Below are 20,014 nucleotides of genomic sequence, written 5' to 3'. Positions count from 1 at the left end.
GAGAATCTGTCAGCAACACAATCTCACTAAAGGAAATTCTAAAGAATGTACTTTAGGTAGAGAGAAACTGGTCATGAAGGGTAAGTTTAAGAGAAGTACAGAGAATGGAGAAAGTGGTAAACATGAGCAAATGTAAATTAATATTGACTAAATAAAATAGTGGTAATAATGCCAAGAGGATTAAAAATCAAAAAAAGATGGGGGCACCTGGGTGGCTCAGTCGGTTAAGTGTCCGACTTTGGCTCAGGTTATGATCTCAAGGTTTGTGGGTTTGAGCCCCGCGTCGGGTTCTGTGCTGACAGCTCAGAGCCTGGAGCTTGTTTCAGATTCTGTGTCTCCCTCTCTCTCTAACCCTTTCCTGCTCATGCTGTCTCTGTCTCTCAGAAATTAAAAAAAAAAAAATAAATTAAAAAAATCAAAACAAGATGAACTTAAAAATGGAGACAATAACATTTAATTCAGGAGAGAGGTAAGCAAATTTAAAATATTCCAAGACTCAGGGATTGCCCAGGAGGAGGGGAAGGATTTGATCACATTCGGATTTGTGGGGTTGACTACGCATGCTCACATTTCTAGGGCAAGTACAAACAGAATAGAGACAGTATGAAGAAGGTCAAAGGCAAAAACAGCATATGCTCCAGTGACAAAATAAATATTGTGTAGATAAAAATAAAATATAACATATACCCGTTCATGAGGGAAACCTCTAAATTTCAGCTATAGAAAGCATTTTTAATTTTTAAAAATTAAATTTTTTTTAATTTTAGAGAGAAAGAGAGGCAGAGGGAGAGAGAGAGTCTTCAGTAGAGCTTCACCCTCAGTGCAGAGTCCAACAAGGGCCCCATCCCATGATCCTGGGATCAAGATGAGCCAAAATTGAATCGGATGCTCAATCAACTGAGCCACCAGACGCCCCAAACTGAGATCATTATGTAAATATCAGATGAAACCTAACACACACACAAAATATTATTGGAAGTAAAGTCACTTAATTATATAATGAAGGGCCACTTTTACCTAGAAGTCATACTAGTTTTAAATATATATAGACCAAAGGGTGCGCCTTGAATCTGTATCATATGGGAATTGACGGAAGTACAAGGAGAGACAGATCCATTGTTCAGTAACCGATAGGGCAGAATGATCACAAAATTGGCCTAATGCACAAATACAGAAGAGGACACATAACAGATGTTGAAAACACTTTCTTAAAAATCACAAAACTATTTTTTTAAAAACGAGCAGATGGACCACAAACTAAGTCTCAACAAATGTCAGTGGGCTGGACTCATGGAGAGTTAGCTACATTAGAGTCTCGTTAGAAATAAATACTCTAAGAATAGACATTAAATTCCTGTTTGTAAATTAAGAAATACATTTTTAAGTAAACCCTGAATCAAAGGAGAAATTCTAATGGAGATTAGAAAATGGTGTGGACTGAATAACAACAAAAACATTACACATCAATATTTGTGGAATGCAGCTAAAGCAGTACTTAAAAAAACGCATACAGCCTTATGTACATAAAATATAACAGAAGAAAGCCTGCAAAGAAGCTAAGCATCCATTTTAGAAGTTACAGAAAAAGAGCAATTTAAACTTGAAGAGGGTGGAAGGCAAAAAATAATAAAACTTAAAAGCAAAAATTCATGATGTAGAAAAAGTAACAAAATCAAAAGAACAGTAAAGCTGATAGTTTCACCTTGATAAAGCTAATAAAAGTGACAAAAGTGTGTGATGGTTCATGAAGAAACAAGGTAGGAAGAAAAGGCACATAAGGACAATATCAAAACTGATAAAAAGGACATCATATCTGAGGCAGATAGTTGAAGATAATAGAGTACAATAATAATTTTGGACCATTTCAAAATATAAAAAAGTTTCATATCATAGATAAGAAAAATTTGGACAAATTATTAGAAAATATCACTTATTTAAATCAATTCAAGAAAAAATATGAAAAACTTAAAATTTCCTATAATTATTTTTTTATGTTATTTATTATTTTGAGAGAGAGAGAGAGAGACAGAGCATGAGCAGGGGAGGGGTAGAGAGAGGGAGACACAGAATCCTGAGCTGTGAGCACAGAGCCCGATGCAGGGCTTGAACTCACAAATTTCAAGATCATGATCTAAGCTGAAGTCAGACACTTAACCTATTGAGCCACCCAGGCGCCCCTCCCCCCCATAATTATTAAAGAAATTGAATCTGTTGTTAAATATATTTCCACAAATAAAACTCCTGGGTGGCTCAGTTGGTTAAGCGTCTGACTCTTGATTTCGGCTCAGGTCATGATCTCAAGGGTTTGTGAGTTTGAGCCCTGCGTTGGGCTCGGTGCTGACACTGCAGAGCGTGCTTGGGATTCTCTCTCTCTCTCTTCTCCTCCCCTGCTCATGCTCTGTCTCTCTCAAAATAAATAAACTTTTTTAAAAAATCCAAAAAACTCTAGGTCCAGATAGTTTCTATCAAACCTTCAAGGAGAAATAATTCGAATCTTATTGGAAATCTTCCTGAGAATAGAAAAAGAAGGAATAGTCCCCATGATGGTTAATTTTGTGGGTCAACTTGACTGGGCCACAGGGTGCCCAGACATCTAGTCAAAACGTTACGGGTGTTTTTTGAGGAGATGAATGTTTGGGTGGGCAGAGTAAGGAGCCTGCCCTAGAACTTCATCGTCATCAACCGGCTGCTTCTGCTTGCCCTGTGAGGCTCTGCCACGCTCTGCAGACATGGCCTCGCCTTCAACAACAGTCTCAGGCCTCGTGGACAGAAAGCCTGTGCCGGCCGAGGAGCAGCACTCTTGAGAGCGCCTGTTGGCCCAGGGCCCAGGGGAGCGAGAATTAAAGAAGAAGAAGTGAGTGAAACGCTGAAGGGCATCTAATTACGACTGCTTTTTATGGAAAGTATGACGGGGTTGCTGCTGCCTGTTCACCGTTTTATTCTGAGGAGTAGATAAAAAAGACTCTTCTTTTTGATCCATCTCTAACCCTGCATTTCATAGACTGTGCTGTTGCAAACTGAAATAAAATACTTTTCATTCTTTAATTTTTATTAAAAATTTTTTAACATGTATTTATTTTTTGAGTGACGGAGATAGAGACAGAGACAGAGCATGAGCAGGGGAGGGGCAGAGAGAGGGAGACGCAGAATTTGAAGCAGGCTCCAGGCTCTGAGCTGTCAGCACAGAGCCCACGAACCATGAGATCATGACCTGAGCCAAAGTCAGATGCTTAACTGAGGGAGCCACCCAGGTGCCCCTAAAATACTTAAAAAAAAACAAACCAAAAAACCCCAGACATTAGAAATGTTGAAAATCCTATCCACACTGCAAAGGAGAGAACAGCAAGGGTGTGGCTGCCCCGCTGCTGATAAGAGATGGAGGCTGCGACTCCTGACCGTGAGGAGCCCTCTCAGCAGAGGCCGCAGCACTAACCGCACAGACGCTGCCCCTTTGAAGGGAAGGGGCAGAGAAAGGCGACACAATGAAGGACTGGGTCCTATGGCGCCGGAGCACAGAGCTTCGAGGCTGTGAGGTGCACTGTTTCTCAAGGAAAGGGAAGAACGACCCTGAAGGCAATGCAGAGAGAAGGGGGGCCCTCTCACCATAGGCTCGGGGGGAAGCTCTTTCCTCCCTGGTTTCGGAGGGCAGAGTAGCTGCGGAGTAGCCGGGGGGCCGTGGCGGCGGGGCGGTCACCTCACCGGGCCTGGATGCGGGGACACGGAGCCCGGCAAGACTATTCTCAAATCTTCTGATCTGGCGAGGAACTCACCTGGCTGGGTTTTGGACTTGCCTGGGACCTTCCTTCTTCTGTACGTCTCCCTATTGGGATGCCAAGCTCCACCCCCAGGCCTGGCCCACTGGTGTCTTTCGGAAGCACACAGCTTGTGCAGTTTCACAGATTCGCTCCCAGAGGGGAATCTGCGTCGGGATGAGTCCACCTCCAGTGCCTCCCAGACGGGACTCAGGTGATCCTGAGACAAGACCACAAGACCCTGGACTTCAGACTTAGCGGTGGTGCTGGGATGAGTGAAGGCTTTGGGGATGTTGGGGTGAAAGGAAAACATTCCGTATGAGGGAAGACCACGAGTTTGGGGGACCAGAGACTGAACGTAAGAAATGAGTTTTGTCACCCCCACTCCAAAACTTAGGTTGAAACCCTGACCCTCAATGTGACTGTGTTTGGAGACAGGGTTTTTATATGGTAGGGGAGAGAGGTTTCTCTCCTTCCCTTCCCCCCACCCTCCCGGCAAGTAGGGGTGAAGGGTGAAGGCAGCCGTCTGCAAACCAGGAGGGGCTCTCACCAGAACCCCACCTTGATGGCTCCCTTGTCTTGAGAACTAAACTCCTGATGGACGAGCCCCGCCCCGCCCCACGGTGTTTTGTTTTGGCAGTGGCTCTAGTTAACTAAAACGCTCCCCAAATTATTTTAAGTGGGTCATGTAACTTGATAAGGACACTGTTAGAAGGAAAGATTACAGTCTAATGTTACTATGGACAAAAGGAATGATCTTTTTTTCATTAGTATTTTATTGGTTTATACATCTTCTGTGAAAACTACAAGCTTTTGTCTTAACTGGGAGCAAGAACACAGCCTTAAATTTTAGCCACAGATTTAAAAGACCATTGACAGTAAGCCTATAATCATGATACTCCCAAGGTTGTTAAACTGTATACCACCCAGAATTTTGGCTGAAAATACAGAAGTATCTTTGAGCCGTAGTTCTGAATTTTTTTCAATATTTTTATTTATTTCTAGGAGAGAGAGAGAGAGACAGCATGAGCAGGGGAGGGTCAGAGAGAGAGGGAGACACAGACTCCGAAATAGGCTCCAGGCTCTGAGCCGGCAGTCAGCACAGAGCCCAATGCAGGGCTCGAACCCACGAACCATGAGATCATGACCTAAGCGAAATTTGGACGCCTAACCGACCAAGCCACCCAGGCGCCCCCGTAGTTCTGAATTTTAACCAGGACATGCGTGGTTTCACCTGCGCTGACAGCAATGCTGTTCTTTGGAACAATTCAAAGATTACATGCCTTGTTTTCTGTGTATTTCGTTGTTAGCGCCCAAAGGTGGACTGTCTTGGTGAAACAGCGAATCTGACCCTTTGAATCTCAGCTGTTCAATGGGAATTACCATGAAATGCTAAGCATGAAGAATTCTTTTAAAAAATGGCGGAACTGAATCTATTTATATACATGAAAAACATACAGCATGACTGATTTGGTATTGTCCTAGTAATGCAAAGTTTGACGCTAAAAAATGAATCAGCATAACATATTAGCAGATAAATAAAATCATATCATTTCAATAAAATCATAAAACTATCTGATAAAATTCAATATCTTTTTAACATACAAAAATAGAGCCCCTCAACCCAAGCTAGAAGCAGAAAAGAACCATCTTAATCTCGTAGAAGGTACCAGTAATAGCCACAGAATTTACAAAAAAACAGCATTTTTAATGGTAAAATATTGAAATATTTCAATGATTGCATTTAGGAGAAAAATAAAGATGCTGGCTATACTATTTCTATTCGATATAATATGGAAAGCCTTTTCAACATTAATTAAAATTTTCAACTTATTTTGAAAAGCTTAGCAAGATGGTTGACTTGCTAATATATATATACAACACACAGAAATATTTGTGGAAATCATTATACAAAATCAATATGTGAAATACATTGTATATACAGAATATAGTAAGACTACCCTGTCAATATACAGAAACCAAATGGATTTCTATATACTATTGAGAAATTTAATTACCTTTTTTATAACAGACATCACTAACAATAGGATAAGAAATCAAGTATTTAGAAATAAATCTAATAGTAGCTAAAAAAACCTCTAGGGAGAAATATTAAATTGTAAAGAGGGACATTTAAAAAGGCCTAAATGAAAGAGAGTAACACTATATTCCTAGATGAAATGCCTTGATACTATAAAGATCTCAATTATCCTTTAACTAATTAAAATCGGTTCAACTAGCATTCTATCAAGATTGAAGATTCAATTGAATATAGCAGGATTCAATATAATCTTGATAAAAATTCCAATTTTTTTCCCCCATGGAATTTGGAATATATATGGAAATGCAAAAGTTCAAGAAAGTAAAAATGTTTTTGAAGATCAACTTAGCTGAGCTTTCTCTATAAAATGTCATGATGGGGGCACCTGGGTGGCTCAGTCGGTTGAGCATTAGATTCCTGATGTCGCCTCAGGTCATGATCTCATGGTCATGGGATCAAGCTCGGTGTTGGGCTCTGCACTGGGCACAGAGCCTGCTTGGGATTCTCTCTCTCTCTCTCTCTCTCTCTCCTTCCCCCACTCATGCTCCCTCCAAAAAAATAAAACAAAACAAAATAAAACAAAAAATGTCATGACGTTAAGAACTACAGTAATTAGGGGGACCTGGGTATCAGTCAGTTAAGCATCCGACTTCGACTCAGGTCATGATCTCGTGGTTCGTGGGCCTGAGCCCCACGTCGGGCTCTGTGCTGACAGCTCAGAGCATGGAGCCTGTTTCAGATTCTGTGTCTCCCTCTCTCTCTGAGCCTCCCTGCTCATGCTGTCTCTCTCTGTCTCTGTCTCTCTGTCTCTCTCTCAGAAATAAATAAAACATTAAAAAATACTACAGTAATTAAAAGAGTATGGTATCGGCAAATGCACAGAGACAAAGACATACAGAACAGAATAATGTCCAGAAAAAGAGGCATCTATGGATACTTATTATAAAGCTGCACTGAGAGCAGTGGGAGAAGGTTATTAAAACATGAGCCTCACAGTGGAGAAAGATCCCTGTGACGCAAGAACTAACAAAGGCTCATATCCAGAGTATACCAAGAACCTTAGGTCAATAAGAAAAAGTCAGTCAACTCAGGAGGGAGTGGCAAGAAACTTAACAGGCAATTCATCAAGAGGAAATCCAAATAGACAAATAGACAATAAGCATACTAGAAGCCCCAAGCCTCATGAGACAGCACAGCACTACACAGTTACTGAAATGCTTGAGATAAAAACCCGGCAAGGCAAGGACTGGCGAGGGAGTGGTGCCGTGAGAAGTGCAGACTGTCGGTCCATTCCTAGAAGGTCACTCTAGGGATCTTGCACATCCACGCCCAGGAAATACATATAAGAATGTTCTCTTTCTCTCTCTTTTTTTTTTTTTGAGAGAGACAGAGTGGGAACGGGCGAGGGGCAGAGAGAGGGAGAAGCCCAAGAAGGCTCCTGGCTGTCAGCACAGAGCTCAATGCAGGGTTTGAACCCACAAAACTGTGAGGTCACGCCCTGAGCTGAAACCAAGAGTCAGATGCTCAACTGACTGAGCCCCCCAGGTTCCCCACATATAAGATTGTTCTTAACAGCTAAAACGGGAACAAACCCAAATGTTGATCAAATTGGGAGTAAATAAGGAAAATGTGGTGTTTTAGTATAATGAGATACCGCACACAATCAAAAGGAAGAAGCTGTGGCCGTACACAACACCATGGATGAATCTCACCAGCACAATGTCCCATTTTTAAATGTCGGTGGTACTTTCCTGGCCGTGTGCATTATACTCATGAATTAACACGATGCGACTTAGGCCCTTTACCCTGCACGTGTGTGCTACATCTGACACTGAAACGAGAGATTGAGAGAGACAGAGAGAGACAGAGAGACAGAGAGAGACAGAGAGAGAGAGGAGACCAGTGTTAAATGGAATGGCTAACAAGGCAGAGGAGGATGACCCATGTGACTGTGAGTAGAGGTGACTGTGAGCAGAGGCGGGGAGGTGGAATGAGGGACCGCAGGAGGACGTGAGTTTCCATCGTGCACTGGGCAAGGTGGTGAGGGCGGGGCAAGCCCGAAGCACAAGGGCTCCCCCTCGGGCGGCTCACACCCTACCAGGGAATAACACATCCATCGATTATAGTAGTGACGGGCAGGCAGTGCTGGCTTTTGAGTTCCAACCTTCAGCATTAGGCTTAATGACTTTGTTGGGAGCCTTGCTGACTTCTTAAATATCAGCCACCTAGAAAACGGAATTAAATATGGGAATGAATCCAAAAGCAGACTTTTAAATTCTCCACACCAAAAAAAAGCACTGATCAAATGTCACATGAGTAGTGTGTTGTATTTCACAACAGCGGTCACATGAATGAACAATGAAAGATACTGGCCCCAACCTGAGGGAAAAACCAGGGCGTTTGAGGATGTAAGGCACGTAGCTGATGCTGCCTTGAACTGAAAACAAGTTTAGGAAGGAACTTACTAAGCCAGAGAGTTTTGTTTCGCACATCAATTGTTTCTGCTCCTAATTATCTGGCCTGAATCTACAGAGTTTGTCCTCTTGGCCCAAGAATGTGCTCATACAAAGTCTTAGGGTTTTGTTTGCTTGTTTTTGTTTTTGTTTTCATCAGTGAAGGCTCGAAGACTAAGGGCAGCTCGGGCCACGTAAGCCTTTCTGTGACGTCTCCCAGCTCCCCCAAACCCCGAAATCCCCAGTTACGGTCACCATCGCCACCACGACCACCACCAGCATAATTTTATGTGTATTGTAAAGGCTCAACAGAATAAATGTAAAGATCCAATTGGCCCCGTTCAACAACTTGTGAATCCCATTCAACAAACAGAAGAGAGCTCTGAATGGAAGGCTTTTATGCACAGGAGCAGGTGGGACAAGAATGTTATTAGCAAAAGAAAAGACAGGGTTATCTCAGGCAAGGTCTTCTTTCCGGAGGAGGAGGAGGGAGAGCTGGGGTCTTATCAGCAGATTTCCTCACTAGAGGAGTAGAAATTCCAGACTGACTGGCTTCATTTCCACTCCTGGGAGTGGCTGAAACTGGATTAGGTGTGAAGCCTTGGTGGGGCTTGACGTGAGTGACTCCATTTTAGATATGTTTCTTTCTGACAATATTAAATTTTAAGTGTATGAAAATAGCAGAACACAGTGTTTTTAGTCCCAGATACCACATAAACCACCATGTGTGTGCATGTGTGTGTGTGCGTGTGTGCGTGTGTGTGTGCGTGTGTGTGTGTTTGTGTGTGTGACTCCGAGGCTGCCTACAGGTCCCCCCTGTCTTCTGACCCACCCTCTTCCACACAGAAACACCCTGCAGCTGCATTTCACTCAAGACATTTTATAATTTTGGAAATCACTAAATTACATATTTTTAAAAGTTTATTTATTTTGAGAAAGAGAGAGTAAGCAGGGGAAGAGCAGAGAGAGAGAGAGAGATCATGACCTGAGCAGAAACCAAGAACCAGATGCTTACCGACTGCGCCGCCCAGGTGCCCCTAAACTATGGATTATGTGATCGTCTAAAGAACATTTTAAACATTTCTTTTTTTTTAATATTTTATTTATTTTTGAGAGAGAGATAGAGACAGCATGAGCAGGGGAGGATCAGAGAGAGAGAGAGGCACAGAATCGGAAACAGGCTCTAGGCTCTGAGCTAGCTGTCAGCACAGAGCCCGACATGGGGCTCGAACCCACGAACCGCGAGATCATGACCTGAGCTGAAGTCGGACGCTTAACCGACTGAGCCACCCAGGCGCCCCCATTTTAAACATTTCTTAACATACAAGATGCCGACCCTGCGTGCCAGTGTTTCTCTGCTGTTAAGTAAATAGGGGCTTGGGTTTGTACCATAAGTTACAAGTTTGATTCACTTCTTTTACTTTTCATTTCATGCCCAATGCAGTGGGTGGGAGGAACAATTCTCCCCCCACCTCTCTGGGTCTGGGGCTGGGTGGGAATTAAACTGACATAAGAGATTAACAAGAGAAAAACATACAGATTTTAACTGAATTTTGACTTGTATGAGGGAGTCTTCGCAGGAGAAGTGACTAGTGCAGGAAGTTTTTATACAGTTTAAACAAAGAAACAAATCACAGGCCAATAAAGGGTTTGGGCTTCGGGCACTGAAAGCTGAAGTAGTAACTGGGAAGATGTGGGCTCGTTAAACTAGGTTTGTGCGTACAGCCTTCCTGGCCCCAAATACCCCAGATCTCTGGTGAGAGGAATGTCTTCCGCCTCTGGTACGGGGAGGACACCTTTCACGGGGGAGATTTATCGCCTGCTTTTAGGAAGACAGAGGAGGGTCAGAGTGCCCTCCTTGCACTGACTGTTGCTCAAGTAACTTTAATTCAAAATAATCAACATGCCAAAGTGCCGGAACCTTCGTCGGGTACTCTCAGGGACAGAATTCGTCTCTTGAGCTTCGAGTTCGTTTCTCAAATACCCTCTCTGCCTAGAATGTGCCTGCTCACCTTCTTGTGGGTCCTGGCGCTTTCAGTGGAAGGGGTGAGCCGCGCTCAGTGGTGTGCTGGAGGCGACTGCTCTGCACTGCGGCCTTCTGGAACCTGCCTTCTCTGCTGGGATACTTCTAACAAAAATGCTCACAGTATGGTTTCTTACAGAGAAATATCCTAACATTCATGACTTACATTAAGAACCATGTGTCCTAGGGGTACATGGGTGGCTCAGTCAGTCAGGTGTCTGACTTCAGCTCAGGCCACGACCTTGCTGTTCCCAAGTTCAAGCCTCAGCTCAGAGCCTGGAGCCTGCTTTGGATTTGTGTCTCCCTCTCTCTCTGCCCCTCCCCTGCTTGCACTCTGTCTCTCCTCTCTCTCTCTCAAAAATAAACATTTTTTAAAAATGTGTTCTATACAATGATCTCTGGAATTTTGTTTCCCCTAACTTGTTTTTCTAGACAGACCCAGCTGAGAACATATTTGAACAGAACCTCAAGATCCAGTTCTACATCAGTTCCAGGTCCACATCTCCGTCCTCACACAGTGCAGACGAAGCCGCCCCAGTTAAGGTGCCTCCCCAGGGTTGCTCTGCTCACAAGCCCTTCACGCGTAACAGAGGGGCGTTTCTCTCCTCACCAAACACCCTGCTGGGCTGGCGGAGTCCATCAGGGAGTCTCAGGGGTCAGAGATGACAGACCCAGGTGAGCACGCCCCTCCCGAAAAGCAGTGCCGATGACAGAGCTTCGGCCGGCTCTGGGAGAACAGGCTTCAGGACGGGGTCTACTCTGAAGGTCGGGTTTAATGGAGCAGACGACGCAGTCAGGGCCGTAAGTATGGGATGGCTGGTACGGCGGTGGTGCCAGCCGCAAGGGGACACAGTGCCGAAGGGCAACGCTCTGGCTGCTCGCACTGCTGTGTTAGCATCAGGGGTCACCACGTAGCGGAAACCTATCACATCGTAACATCACGTCTGGTGTTATGTATAATTAGCAAGGTAGAAAAATATCCTTGTGACGTCGCTCGTTAAAATTTGAGGTATTTTCTTATCTTCTAATGGGGCGTAAAACAACTCTTCCTTGGCCCTTCCTTCCTGTTAATCAGAGACTGCGATTCTCTGCAAAAGGAAATCTTTCCTCCAGAGGTTAAAGGGTTCGGTGTCTCTCAGCTCACTCGCTCCTGCTCTGCATCTCCGTCACCTCGGTAATCCGGGCAGGGGCTCTGCTGTCGCTGTGGAATCCTGGGGGCCGGCCACGTGCTGGGAGGGGAGCCGTGCGTCTTTGGGAAAGCTTCATTGTGGCTTGTCGCCAGGCCAGACCTTATCTGCAAATTCTGTCCAGAGCTTCTGAACTTCTGAGAACAATTTTATTTTATGGTCCTGTTTTAAACTTTTCATAATGAAAATATTTGCATCACAGAGGAATAACCTATCACAAATCCACACGGCCACTACTCACAGATTTAGTAAAACAGTGGCAGCCTTGTGTCAGATAAGAGAAGTTAAGATGTAAGTGGGAGTCCGGTACGCATGTGACCACCTTCTCCCTCCTCCCGGGAGGTCACTGGCCATCGGAGGAGGTGTGCACTCTTCGGGCCACCTTCTTATCCGCTGTGTCACATGCATGTGTCCTTCAAGGGCGGGGATCGCTTGGCTTGTTTCAAACACTCCCGCGAACAGCACCCCTCTCGTTCTACGACCAGTCACGCGGACACTCCATTCGTGCTGACTGCTGCGTACCATACCCATGTACTCAGCGTTACAGAAACCTGCTCCTTTTGATGGGCATTTGGCCATTTTTCATGACTACCATTTCTTTGTCATAACGAGCCTGATCATCCTTGCTGCTCCCACGGTAGTCCCCCCCCCGCACCCCCAGTCCATGGTTTTTGTTATCTGCAGCAACCAGGGTCTAGAAGCAGAAGACCCTCCTCTGACATACGCTCGGGTCAGTAGTCCCCTAACACCGTGTCACAGTGCCTACGTCATTCACCTCGTTCGCCTCAGCACACAGGCGCTTCACGAGCTCGTACCATGACAAGGAGAAGGGCGAGTATAGTACGGAGAATTTTTCCGGGAGAGAGAGAGGCCACTCACGTAACTTATCACAGCACATCGTAACAACTGTCCAATTCTGTTATTACTTATTGTTGCTAATCTCTTACTGCTCCTAATTTATAAAGTTAACTTTTCATAGGATATGTGTGTATTTTCGATGTAAAACTTTGGCAACAGAATGGTTCCATTTTTTGGGAACAGTCACAGCTTTCATGGAAACTTTGCAGGGACAGTGTGAATTTATTTTTCCTAGACGACTGAGGGCTGCCACCTGATTTCCCATCCCCTCAAATACTTCAGAGTGTATTCCTCACAGTTAAGAATATTCTCTTACATGTGTGTACACATACACAGCACAGCCATCGTCCCTTGTGGCGACGCATTACTACCTCCTGAACCAAGGGCCCCATTCAGGTTTCACCTGCTGTCCCTGTGGCGTCCATCACAGCAAGAGGACCTGGTTCAAAATGCTGCTTTGCCTGCCCTTGTCACCCCTCTTCAGTCTCTTCCCATCTGCAACAGTTCCTTAGTCTTTGTTTGATTTTGTGACCTTGAAACTCTCAAAAGCCACAGTCCCATGTAGAGTAGAATGCTCATTAAAAAGAAAGGAAAGAAAGAAAGAAAGAAAGAAAGAAAGAAAGAAAGAAAGAAAGAAAGAAAGAAAGAAAGAAAGAAAGAAAGAAAGAGAAAGAAAAGTTTCCTCGGGGATTTATGCAGGTCATGCGTCACAGGCGAGACCATCACAGAAGCGATGCTGTGGCTCTCTCACTGCACCCCACCAGGCAGGGTGTTTGCTCTGACCATTGTGCTAAGGTAGGATTTTCCAGGCCTCTCTTTTCCTCTGTGATTCATAAGTGTTTCGTAGAGAGGTACTCTGAAACCATTTAAGTACCCAGTTTCTCACCCACCTTTCAGTTTATTTATATCTGTACAGGCTCATGATTTCCTCTTTTATCCAATGGCTTATAATCCACTAGTGTCATTATTTATTCTGATGTTCAAATGGTCACAGATATGGTCTACGTGAGTCCTTTCTTTGCCACTGTGTCCTGACATGTCTTCATCATGCCTGCAACACCTTCTTTCTATCTGGCAGAACAAGATGCACCGGCTCATCTGTATGGTATTGCCCCAGCCCTGCTGTCAGCCATCTCTTCCAAGGACACCAATCGCTTTTAGTGGAGAATGGCATTTAGAATGCCATTGGGAGGCACCGAGGCACCTACCTCTGAATGTTAGGTGTGCTCACTGCTATTGGAGTATTACTATTCCAAGCCCTTTTATTGGAGAAAAATAAACTTGTATACCAGTCTACAGGTAGGAATCTGTCCATCCATCCATCCATCCATCCATCCATCCATCCATCCATCTATCCACCTACCTACCTATCATCTACCTCTCTATCATCATCATCCATTTATCAATCCACTAGCTCGCTACCTACCTACCTACCTACCTGTGACAACTGAGTTCATGCACACATAAATAACTTCAATCCAAGATCACAGGGCTTATTCTAGTTTTGTCTCTTTCCACACTTCTAATTCCCTCCTGTGACTAATCTCCCACCTGTGCAGCAAGCCCACCCTCACCCACTTGAGCTTTGCATCTCCACTAGTGTATAATACACTCTTATACACTGTGCACTCTTCTGCCCTGGCAAGAGAGTTTTTGAAAATCAGCTTTGACTTTACTTAGTACTGCGTAAAATATTCTCATTTCTTTATAAACATGTTAACACTAACTGCCACAAGGCATCTGAAATTTTGCAATTCCGATGGATGTAAAGCAATAAAATTATCATTTTCATTTTGTCACACTGAGGTTTTTAATTCTGACATGGTTAAAATTCATCAGTCCTTTCTTATACTGCTTGCCCTTTTGGGGTGTTTTCTGAGAAATTCATTTCTATCCTATCCTTCTATCCCAAAAGTTCCGAACAGAGTTAAGGTTTTGCTTTTTCACATTTAGGGAATTATATCTTTGTTTGCCAGGAAATAGAAACCTAAGTTTTGCCCCCATGATAGCTGCCCCAGTCCCATTCATTGACCAGTCTGTTATTTCCCTAATAATCTGTACAGCTGAGCCCCATTTTATTGCCTTTGTTGTGCTGCACTTTAGAGAGACTGCGTTTTTTACAAATTGAAGGTCTGGGGCAACCCTGTGTCTAGCAAGTCTCTGGGTTCCATTTTTCCAACAACATTTGCTCACTTCTTGTCTCTGGGTCAGATTTCGATCATTCTTGCAATAGTTCCACTTTTTAAGTCTTATTATATTTGCGGTGTAATCTGTGATCATTGACTATGACTCACTAAAGCTCAGATGACAGCAATTTTTAGCAATAAAGTATTTTTAAATTAAGATACGTATATTGCTTTTTCTTTTTTGTTTTTGCATTATTGAAGTATAGTTTCATACAGAGTCATATTAGTTTCAGGTGTACACCATAGTGATTCAACAATTCTATACACATCACTCAATAAGCACCATGATAAATGTGGTTACTACAAGATTATTACAAAATTACTGACCATACTCCCTCTGCTGTACTTTTCATTGCCATGAATTACTTTATAACTGGAAGTTTGTACCTTTTGATTCCCTTCACCCATTTCACCCATCCTACCCTTCAGCTCCCCTCTGCAAACCACCAGTTTGTTCTCTGTATTTATGGGCATTTTTTTGTTTTTCGTTTGTTAATTTGTTTCGTTTTTTAGATTACACATATAAGTGAAATCATACCACATTTGCCCTTCTCTGATTTATTTCACTTATATATACTCACATCTTCTCTATCCACTCATTTATTAATGGACACTTGGGTTGCTTCCGTATCCTGGCTATTGTAAATAATGCTGTGATAAACATAGGGGTGTATATATCTTTTTGAATTAGTGGTTTCATTTTCTTTGGGTAAATCCCCAGCAGTGGAATTACTGGATCTTATGGTATTTCTATTTTAAAATTTTTGAGGAACCTCCATATTGTTTTCCACAGTAGCTGCACCAGTTTACATTTCCACCAAGTGGATGAGGGGTCCCTTTCCTCCATATCCTTATCCACACTTATTTCTTATCTTTTTGACAATGGCCATTCTGACTAGTGTGAGGTGGTATCTCACTGTAGTCCTGATTTGCATGTCCTGATGATAGGGACGCTGACCATCTTTTCATGTGTCTGTTGGCCATCTGATGTCTTCTTCGGAAAAATGTCTATTCAGGTCCTCTGCGCATTTTAAAATCGGATTTTTTTTTCTATTTTTTTTTTTTTGGTGTTGAGTTGCATGAGTACTTTATATATTTTGGATACTAACCCTTACTGGGTATAGCATTTGCAAATATCTTCTCCCAATTAGTACGTTGCCTTTTCATCTTGATGTCTTCCTCTGTTGTACAAATATTTTTTTTTTCATTTTGGTGTGGTCCCAATAGTTTATTTTTGCTTTCATTTCCCTTTCCTGAGGAGACATACCATAAATATGTTGCTAAGTGTAATGTCCAAGGGATTTCTGCCTATATTTTCTTTTAGGAGTCTTATGGTTTCAGGTCTCACATATAGGTCTTTAATCCTAAGCATTTTTTTTTCTTTTTCATGATATTATAAATGGAACTGTTTTCTTAATTTCCTTTTCCTACTGTTCATTCTTGAGTGTATAAAAATGCAGCTGATTCTTATGTATCCTGCAAACTTTGCTATATTTGTTTATTAGCTTTTACTGAAATTTGGGGACTCATTAGGGTTTTCTTTACATATGATCATATCTTCTGTGAATAAACATCCATATATCCTCTTTCCATATACATTTTAGAATAATAGTATTTATATCTATAACAAAGTCTTGTACTACTATATTTTGAGAGAAATGGCATTAAACCATTTTTATGTATGTATTTATGTACATATAAATGTATTTATGTATACATCTATAAACCATTTATTTATGTATGTATTTCATCTAGAGGGAATTGGCATCTTAACTGTATTGAATCTTCCAGTTCATGAATTCAGTATGCCTCTCCACTTATTCAGATATTCTTTGATGTCTTTCCTCAGCATTTTGTGGTTTTGAACACACAAGTCTTGTACATGTTTTGTGAGATTTACTTTTTTTTTTAGCAATTGTAGATGGTACTGTATTTTAAACTTCAATTTCCATGTATTTGTTGCTAGTATTGTTGAAGTACAATTTATTTTTGTATGTTGATCTTGTAACTTGAGAACCTGCTAAGCTCATTTATTAATTTCCAGGAGGTTTTTGTTTTTGTAGATTCCTTGGAATTTTATACATAAACAATCATGTCATCTGAAAATAGGTACAGTTTTTTCCTTCTTCCCTACTCTGTGTGATTTTATTTCCTTTTCTTACCTTATTGCCCTGGCTAGAACTTCTACTGCTATGTGATAAAAATGGACATCTCTCGTATTCATTTTAAGGGAAAACAATTCAATCTTTCACAATTAATTATAATGTACATGGTAGGATTTTTGTAGATGCTTTTTATCAAGTTGAGGAAGTTCACCTCTCTTCCTAGTTTGCTAAGAGATTTTTTAAATCACAAATTGATGTTAAATTTTGGCAAACACTTTTTATGCATTAATGTACTATATTGTGAGGTTTTTTGTTCTTTTGCCTGTTAACATAATAGATTATATTGACTGATTTTCAAATATTGAATCACCTTTATTTCCCTGAAATAAACATTTGCTATAGCTTTCCAATAAAGCTGTTCTGGAGGTATCTTTTGGGAGTTTTTAAATGACAAACTTAATTTCTTTAATTTATCAGACAATTCAAATTACTTATCTCCTATTGGGTGAGTTGTGGTAGTGTGTACTTTTGGGGAAACTGGTCTACTTCATCTAAGATATTCCATTATGTATATGTCATTTACTACTATCCTGTGTCAACAACCTTTTTCCTGATCAAATGAGGGGTGGAAACTTCACCTCCTTTTATTCCTTTCTATTCTTCCCATTTGTAATGTAATTGTGTTACGTATTTCTCTATATACACTGAGGAACATTAGACAACGTTATAATTTTTGCTCCCACCATCTAATTTAGAAAATCTATTGTATTTATCCATATTTTTACTCTTCCCATGTTCTTCTTTTTGATTCCTTCATTTCCTTCATTGTAGCTGTCCTAGGTATACTGTGGACAAATGCAGACCTTCTGATATGGTCTTGATTTTCCAATCACTGAAAAAAATCAATGGACTTTATTTTGGGGTAGTTTTACATTTACAGAAAGACTTAGTGGCAAGTACAAAGTTCCTGCTTACCTGTCTCACCCTTCCCACCCTCTAGTTTCCTCCATTATTAACAACTTACATTCGTGTGGAGCATTTGTTACAATTAATGAGCCGTTGTCATTAACAGAAGTCCATAGTTCAGGCTCACATTTTAGATTATACATTTTACAGATGTACAGCTAGACAGATAAGGGATGATGGGCTGTAGCTACCATTACAGTATCACGTGAGCGCAGTCTCCCTGCCCTAAAAGTTCCTGTGCCCCACCTACGGTTCCTTTTGTCCCTGTCTCTACTTGAAATCCCAGAAACCACTGATCTTTTTACTATTGTCATACTTTTGCTTTTTCCACTGTGTCATACAGTTGTAATCACACAGCTTTTCCAGACTGCTAAGCTTCACTTAGCAACATACATTGGGTTCCACTTCACTTTTTGAGGGCAGCGTGTTCACTTTATTATTATCTTTTAAGTAAGCTCCGAGTCCAATGCAGGGCTTGAACTCATGACATGGTGATCAAAACCTGAGTTGAGATCAAGAGTCAGATGCTTGGGGTGCCTGAGTAGTTCAGTAGGTTTGGCGTCTGACTTTGACTCAGGTCATTATCTCATGGTTCATGCATTCGAGCTCTGCATTGGGCTCCGGGCTGACAGCTCAGAGCCTGGAGCCTGCTTCAGATTCTGTGTCTCCCTCTCTCTCTGCCCCTCCCCCACTTCTACTCTGTCTGTCTGTCTCTCTAAAAAGTAAATAAAACATTAAAAAAAATTTTTAAAGAGTCAGATACTTAACAAACTGAGCCTCCCAGGCACCTCCAGGGAGGTTCCACTTTAATATGCTGTTTGTCTCTGGCTGCTTTCATGATGATGATGATGATGATGATGATGATGATGATGATGATTTGCTTTTAGTTTTCAGAAGTTTTACTACATCGTGTCTTGGCATATGTTTCTTTGGGTTTATCGTGTTTGGAATTCAATTTAGCTTCTTAAATCTATTGTCTTTTGTCAAGCTTAGGAAATTTTCAGCCATTATTTTTCTGAGTACTTTCTCAGCCTCATTCTTTTTATACTTTCCTTCTGGGACTCTGATGTTACATCTTTTGAAATAGTCCCATCTTTCCTGTATGTTTTCTCTCTGATGTTCATATGGGATGGTTTATATTATTCTATCTAGACACAGACTTTACACTCTTCAAGAAATTAACTCAAGATGGATCACAGATATAAATGTAAAATGCAAAACTATAAGATTCATAGAAGATATTCTAGAAGAAATTCTAGATATCTAGATGACTGTGAGTTTGGCAATGACTTTTTGGACATAATAAGAAAGACACAATCCACAAAAGAAATTATTGATAAGCTGGACTCCATTAAAATTAAAACCTTTTCTGTAAAAGACAATATCAAGAGAATGCAAGACAATGTACAGACTGGGAGAAAATACTTGCAAAACACAAACTTAAACTGTTATCCAAAATACACAAAGAATTCTTCAAAGCAATAATGAGAAAGCAAACACATACAAGTCAGCCAAAAATCGAAACAGGTACTTCAACAAAGAAGATACATGGACTACAAATAAGCATGTGAAAAGATGTTTCCTATCGTATGTCATCAGAGAAGTGCAAATTAAAATGAGATACCACTACACACCTATCAGAATGGCCAAAATCTGGAACACGCTGACAATACCAAATGCTGGTGAGGACGTGCAGCCACAGGAACTCCCCTCACTGCTGGTGAGAATGCAAATGGTGGAGCCACTGTGGAAGACAGCCTGGCACTTACTTATACTTCTAAACATATTCTTACCATACTGCCTTGCAATCGCACTCCTTCATATTTACCTAAATAAAATGAAACCTTATCTCCACATCAAATTATGTACATGCCTGTTTATAACAGTTTTATTCGTAGTTGCCAAAACTTGGAAGCAACCAAGATGTCCTTCAGTAGGTAAATGGATAAACTGTGGTCCATCCAGACAATGGAACATTATTTACTACTAACAAGAAATGAGTTACCAAGCCATGAAAAGCCATGAAGAGACATTAAATTATTAATAAAAGAGTTAATATGCAAAGGCTATATACTGTATGATTCCAACCATATGACATTTGAGAAAGGCAAAACCATGGGTATAGAGAAAAGATCAGTGGTTGCCGTGGGTGGGGGAGAAGGGATGAATAGACAAAGGCTGTGAGAATATTCTGTACGATATCATAATGGTGGATACATGCCTACACATGTGTCCAACCCACAAATGTACAACACCAAGAGTGAACCCTAATGCAAACTATGGACTTTGAGTGATTATGATGTGTCGTCATTGTTTCATCAGTTGTAATTCTGGTGGGGGGTGCTGATAATTGGGGAGGCTATGCATGTATGGGGGCAGGGAATATACAGGAAATCTCGGTATTTTCTCCTCAATTTTTCTGGGAACCATAAACTGTTCTGAA

The 20,014-nt window shown here is 41.6% G+C and overlaps 1 protein-coding gene across 2 annotated transcripts in view; it reads left to right on the top strand.

The window, feature by feature from the left end:
- The window catches only part of LOC120237963 (serine/threonine-protein kinase MRCK alpha-like), a 64,669-nt gene that overhangs the window by 11,000 nt on the left and 33,655 nt on the right, over positions 1 to 20,014 (top strand). For both annotated transcript variants that reach the window (XM_039241515.1, XM_039241516.1), the window contains exon 5: positions 10,702 to 10,812. In XM_039241515.1, the coding sequence (XP_039097446.1) occupies positions 10,702 to 10,812 (111 nt within the window). The remainder of the gene's footprint in view (positions 1 to 10,701; positions 10,813 to 20,014) is intronic.

The sequence above is a fragment of the Hyaena hyaena genome, unplaced genomic scaffold, assembly GCF_003009895.1.
Source record: "Hyaena hyaena isolate Hyena2069 unplaced genomic scaffold, ASM300989v1 scaffold_194, whole genome shotgun sequence".
Classification (NCBI taxonomy): domain Eukaryota; kingdom Metazoa; phylum Chordata; class Mammalia; order Carnivora; family Hyaenidae; genus Hyaena; species Hyaena hyaena.
Note: the sequence above shows the minus strand (reverse complement) of the source record. Positions and strands in the feature narration are given on the sequence as shown.